General features: G+C 36.4%; 1 protein-coding gene across 1 annotated transcript; it reads right to left on the reverse strand.

Annotated features, from left to right (window-relative positions):
- Positions 1 to 258: 258 nt before the first annotated feature.
- Positions 259 to 1382, reverse strand: LOC114535480 (piggyBac transposable element-derived protein 4-like). Its single transcript, XM_028556784.1, has 2 exons — positions 509 to 1382; positions 259 to 362 (listed from the first exon to the last, which is right to left on the reverse strand). Exons 1-2 carry the CDS (start codon positions 1380 to 1382, stop codon positions 259 to 261), a joined length of 978 nt encoding a protein of 325 aa, XP_028412585.1.
- Between the last annotated feature and the right edge of the window lie 4551 nt (positions 1383 to 5933).

The raw sequence follows: 5933 nt of genomic DNA on the forward strand, positions 1-5933 counted from the left end.
CACCATTTTTTTGATGGAGATCCAACAGGGTAGTAGCTCCTATATTGGTCGTTTACGTCCACGCCGTTCATATACTTATTGTAAACAGATATGACGGCAGGTTTTTTTCGTTCTTCTTCCGGCACGGCTTTTGTTTTTCCAGTGCGCTCATTCAAAGGGCCGAAAACTTGGGGCTCGGGATCGACATTGGTCGAAAGAATCGTAACTAAGCGCTTATCTTGCCAAACCAAACAAACCAAATTCCCATTTTGCCTAGTTCTAATTTCCCCTCGCTTGAGTTTTATGTTTTTGAAATCCACAGGAAAGTTCTTCCTGTTCTGGCGCAAAGTCGAGCATGCGTAAGTTTTGTTTTCCAACAAATGCTGAAGCAGGGAGATCGAAGAAAAATAGTTATCGAAATAGAAATGTCGGTAATCATTATAGTAGGGTTTTCCCAGAAAATCAACGACTTTGAAACCGAGACTTTGCGCCTTTTCCGCATCATTTTGGTTGTCATTTTGTTGTTTACCTAAGTAAACTTGAAAACGCGGCACGTAGTATGTATCCGAATCGGCTAACATCCAAACTTTAATACCGAATTTGTTTGGCTTTTTAGGCATATATTGCTTGAAAGATAAACGACCATTGAATTTCACCAAACCTTCGTCAATTGAAATATTTTTTCCTGGTACATAAGCATTTTGAAAAGCGTTTTCGAGCTTTGAAATCAGGGGCCGAATTTTTGTAAGTTTATCGGTTGCGTTTTCTTGCCGCGGGTCCGAAATGTGAAAATATTTTTTCAAAATCCAAAACCGTCTCAAAGGGATTGTAGTTTTGAAGCCAGGATTTCCCAAAAATATATCTGAATCCCAGTAGAGACTGATTCTGGGTAGGCGGTTGATGCCTATTAAAATGTTCAATCCAAAAAATGCAGACATCTCATCGCGGTCGGTCGAAAAAATTTGATCACCTTTTGAACGAGCATACGAAATAGTAGCATGCACAACATGATCAAGAAATTCATCGCCGAAAAACAAGTCGAAAAAGTCCTTAGGGGAAGCATCTTGACCCAACCCATGACAAGGACCAAAGTCGGCAGTGAAGTCTTCAACATTTACACTACTTAAATTATCTTTCCATTCAAAAATATCAATAAAATCGTCGCTACTTATCTCACTATCACTATCGCTCTCACTCTCGCTTTCAATCTCTTCTACTTCGATGTCCGAAAAACCGAAAAAATCTTCTTCTTCGTCGTCCGAATCGCCCGCTATTTCTCGCCACGTAATCGCCGATGTTCCCGCTGCGATTGGCCGTGTTTCTTCAACCGTTTCGTCGATCAAAAAGCCCTCGAAATCTTCTTCTTCTTCGCTACTATCAAACATACGAAGCGCTTCAGCCATATTTCAATTTTTTTCGCAAGAGCACGATTTAAAACACTCGTAACTTGGACAATATTACTTGTACAAGCTTGCACGAGGTCTCATTTGAAAGAGCGGATTCGGGGGATTTTATAGGTACCAGTTGCTAGGCAACAAACAACGCATGTTTTTCGTATTCGACCAATAGAAATACTGCGTCGCTCAGGGCGCATGAGGGCGCAATGCCACTTACCAATTCCAGGGCGCATGGGGGCGCAATGCCACTTACCAATTCCAGGGCGCATGGGGGCGCAATGCCACTTAATGGGTTAAACTTGTGTCATCCTCGTCATACACAAAGTGACTGTATTCCTCAATGGCTTGTGAACCAGCAAAATTCAGTAACAAATTCACCTTCAACTTGTCTGATTTTCTGTCTTTCTTGTTGGCCACCAAATAGATTTCAAATTCACAAATAAACTTTCGCCAATTTTCGGCAGCGTTCACATCCAGTACCAATGGTCCAAGCCTATTTCTTTCCTCATTCATCCTGACACCATGTTATGATTCGATCAATCTGACATATAATTTAATTTAAAGAAGGAACTCTTGACTAGATCAAGGACTATCTATAGCATGCTTTTACAACATAAAAAATACACTATACAGTAAAAACAATCCGTTATATATATTGGGGCGCCCCAACTTATTATCAGGGCCCACTGATCTATAGTTTACGTAAATGTCTGGAGTACAAATATTATAACAAGGAGGATTTAAAGGCAATCATTGTAGAAAAAGGTGCCCCAACAATATTTTTCCCATTATCATCTGCAGATCTTTACTGGCCTGAGTTGCACTCCCTTTTTTCTTCAAATGTTGACAATATAAGTAGAGAGGACAAACGGAAGAATGTCATTGACAATCCTCATTTAGTTGACTGGCTTTTTACTAAACGTTTAGAATTGTTTTTAAAATATTGGCTGTATGATACACTGGATGCTGAGTGGCACTGGTATCGATATGAGTTTCAAGCTAGAGTTAGTATTCATTCCCATGGTGCTGCAAAATTGAAATTTGATCCAGGTCTTTTTAAGCTGACAGACATTGCATTGAAAGGGTTTCTAGCAGAAAAACATAGCACGACTGTTGATAATGAATCTATTTCAATTAAAATTGGGGAAGAGAAAAATGCTGCCCAAATTGTTTGTAATTATGTTGATAGACTTATTACTACATGGAATCCATTTCCACCTCAGTCTGAGATGTCAACAAAACCACCTGTTCACCCATGTTCAAGACAGCACATAGATGTATGTGATTCTGATAAGGAGAGTGACTATATAGATTTAGTAAATACAGTTAAGCGACACACAACTTGCAGCACAAGATATTGCCTAAAACATGAACCCAACAAAACAGAGCTTGTTTGCAGATTCAACTTCCCATTTGATTGCACAGGTAGTACGAAATTAAAGTTTGAACCAGTGAATACCAAAGACGGCAGTGTAAAATACAAGGCTACTATAGTGACTGCAAGAAATGATCCTAGATTAAATAGTCATCAGAAAATTAAACTTTTAGGCTGGAGAGCAAACTGTGATATGCAAGTTATATTAGATTTCCATGCATGTGTTGAATATTTATGCAAGCATGCTGCCAAAGGTGAACCCAGATCTAACACATTGAAAAATGCCTTTCGCACTGTAGTAGGTAATTTAAAAACAAATACAGATCAACCCAAGGTAATGAAAAAAATTATGATAAAAGCACTTGGGGAACGAGATTTTAGTGCACAGGAAACCATGCATCTATTACTTTCACTGAAATTGCACAGTTCTTCATTTCAAGTTTTGCCGGTCAACTTAGATGGAACTCGAAGTTTAAAAAAAAGTTACAAAATGCAAATAGTAGCTGTACCAATGACTCCATTTTGGATAAATATTCCAACCGTGCAACTTTTAAGACTGATATTCCACATGTAATGGAACTTAATTTAGCTCAGTTTATTACAAACTACAAAGTTGCCAATGGTAAACTTGTCAAACAGTCATCAAAAATCGTTCCCCCCTTTTTTTTCCTTGTTACTCTCCAAACTCAAAAGGAGTGAATTATCCTTTATATATTGCAAATATCAGCTTTTATAATACAAACCTTGGGAAAACTCTCAAAATCAAGCATGGAATTGTGAAACACCCTCAGACACTGCCTATGTCAATTGTTGGCTTGAATTTTTAAACTCTCCTATTGCAAATAATTATGTACCAAATTGGGAAACACACATGCAAAATGTTTTAGATAATGTTGTCCAAGATTATAATGGTAATGATAACTGTAGTAATGAACATGAAAATCTTCCCCAAGAGGAATGGATGATTTTGTCTAATTATCATGAACTTCAAGGTACACATCAGCACTCTGAAAAATCATACAATTGGTAATTAGACTCAACAAAGTACACCATTGAGCAAATTGCTTCTATGACTAAATGGGTTACCAACCAAAAGGCTGATTATATTGTTGCAGCAAGAGACTATCAAGTAGACACAACAACATTAAATAATAAGCAACAATTAGCTTATGACATCATTGTTAACCACCACAGCAAAACAATGGCCAAAGAACAACTTATTAATTATAATTGGTGAAGGTGGAACTGGAAAAAGTTATCTAATAAATGCAATTCGAAATAATTTAAAGGATAGTTGTGTTGTAACAGCAACAACTGGAAAAGCTGCTTTTAATACAAATGGCATAACCATCCACTCATGTTTAAAACTTCCTATAGGCAAAATGTCTAAGAAAGATTTATCTGGACAAAGCTTGCACACACTACAAGAAAACTTATTGTCTGTTGAGTACATTATAATCGATGAATACTTTATGCTTGGTCAAACAAGCTTAGGGTGGATTGACAGACGTTGTAGACAAGCTACTGGTTTGAAAGATAGCTTACTTGGTGGCAAGTCTATAATTCTGATTGGTGACCCTGGGCAATTACCACCAGTTGGAGACAAACCATTGTACCATGATAAACCATCTAATCCAATAGCTGAACAAGGCTATCTAGCATATAAAATGTTTGATAATGTTGTGGTACTTGATGTTAATGAGAGAGTAAGTGGTAATGAAAGTGAACAAAGTAGATTTAAAGGCTTTTTATCAAGACTTCGAACAGGAGACATAAGTTTAAATGACTGGAAATTACTTCTCACTCGTCAACCAAGTGTTGTGTCTAACACTCATGATTTTTCAAGTGCAACAAGGTTGTATTTTAGCAATGAAGAAGTAGCAAAATACAATTATGATCACTTAGTTAAGTTAAGAACACCAATTGCTGAAATCCAAGCTCAACATTCCAGTAATGATGCTAAACATGTTGGTTCCCAAGATATGCTTGGTTTGCACCCATTTATTTTGACTTCCAAAGGAGCAAGAGTAATGTTAACAATGAATTTATGGGCATCTGTGGGTCTATGTAATAGCTCAACAGGAACCATTGTTAATATAATTTATGCAGGCAACCATGCTCCACCTGACTTGCCTATTGCTGTTATGGTAAAATTTGACAACTATCATGGCCCTTCATTTTCAAATATGCCTTCTTGTGTTCCTATTCCACCAGTGATTGCTACTGTAAGAGTTGAAAATAGCATACTTGAAAGACAGCAATTACCTTTAACACTTGCCTGGTCATTGACAATTCACAAAAGTCAGGGTATGACTTTGGACAAAGCATGGATTGATGTGGGAAAAAAAGAGACCACTCTAGGAATTACTTATGTTGGAATAAGTCGTGTTCGAAATTTATCATCACTAATAATAGAACTAATGACGTTTGATAGACTTGCCTCTATAAAAAAAATTCAATCATTGCAATACAGATTGCCTCTAAAAAAAAATTCAATCATTGCAATACAGATTGCAAGAGGAAAAAAGACTCCAAGGAATTGCCAACTTCGCTAACATATAATTCTGTTTTGTTTTCTTTTTTGAATGATTTTATTACATATATTAGCAAACGATTTATATTAGATTTCTTATATAGAATTAGAGAAGATTCAATTTGTTTTTATTTGGAAAACCATGGATTTAATAAGTGGTATGTACGACTGGCTTTTTACTACAATGTTTTAACAACAAGATACACTGTAAATGTGTTTGATCAATACATTTAACATGTTTTTAACACTGATTTTCACTTCACTACCAAGCCGATTTTGAACCATCACTATCAGATGCGAAGCTTGATGACATTGAAATGAGAGCCACCGAACAGATAAAGGCCACCAAAGTTAATGGTAAGAATTTAAAAATACCGTAGTTAGTAAGTGTGGGCAAGCAATGTTAATGACTTGCACTCACTTTCAAACATAAAAATCTGTAAGATTCAAATAAAAAAACAGGACTCCTATCCATCTCCCCTCTCTCATTTCTTGTCTCACACAGTTTAGAACACTACCTACTTTTTTGCTAACTAAAATATTGATAACTTTCAAAGTAACATTAAATGTATAATACTTTTTGTGGAAACACCACGTAAAATATATAATATTTTGAGTTATTAACAATTCATTTTTACTTGACCTTCAA

This window comes from Dendronephthya gigantea, unplaced genomic scaffold (assembly GCF_004324835.1).
Source record: "Dendronephthya gigantea isolate DGI-Jeju-01 unplaced genomic scaffold, DenGig_1.0 000119F, whole genome shotgun sequence".
Classification (NCBI taxonomy): domain Eukaryota; kingdom Metazoa; phylum Cnidaria; class Anthozoa; order Malacalcyonacea; family Nephtheidae; genus Dendronephthya; species Dendronephthya gigantea.

Excerpts from the sequence above, each read along its gene's own strand:
- LOC114535480 (XM_028556784.1), bottom strand. The coding sequence starts at position 1,382 with ATGGCTGAAGCGCTTCGTATGTTTGATAGTAGCGAAGAAGAAGAAGAT. Across the intron at positions 363-508 it reads GCGTTTTCAAGTTTACTTAG|CATTTGTTGGAAAACAAAAC; the intron begins GTAAACAACAAA and ends TCCCTGCTTCAG.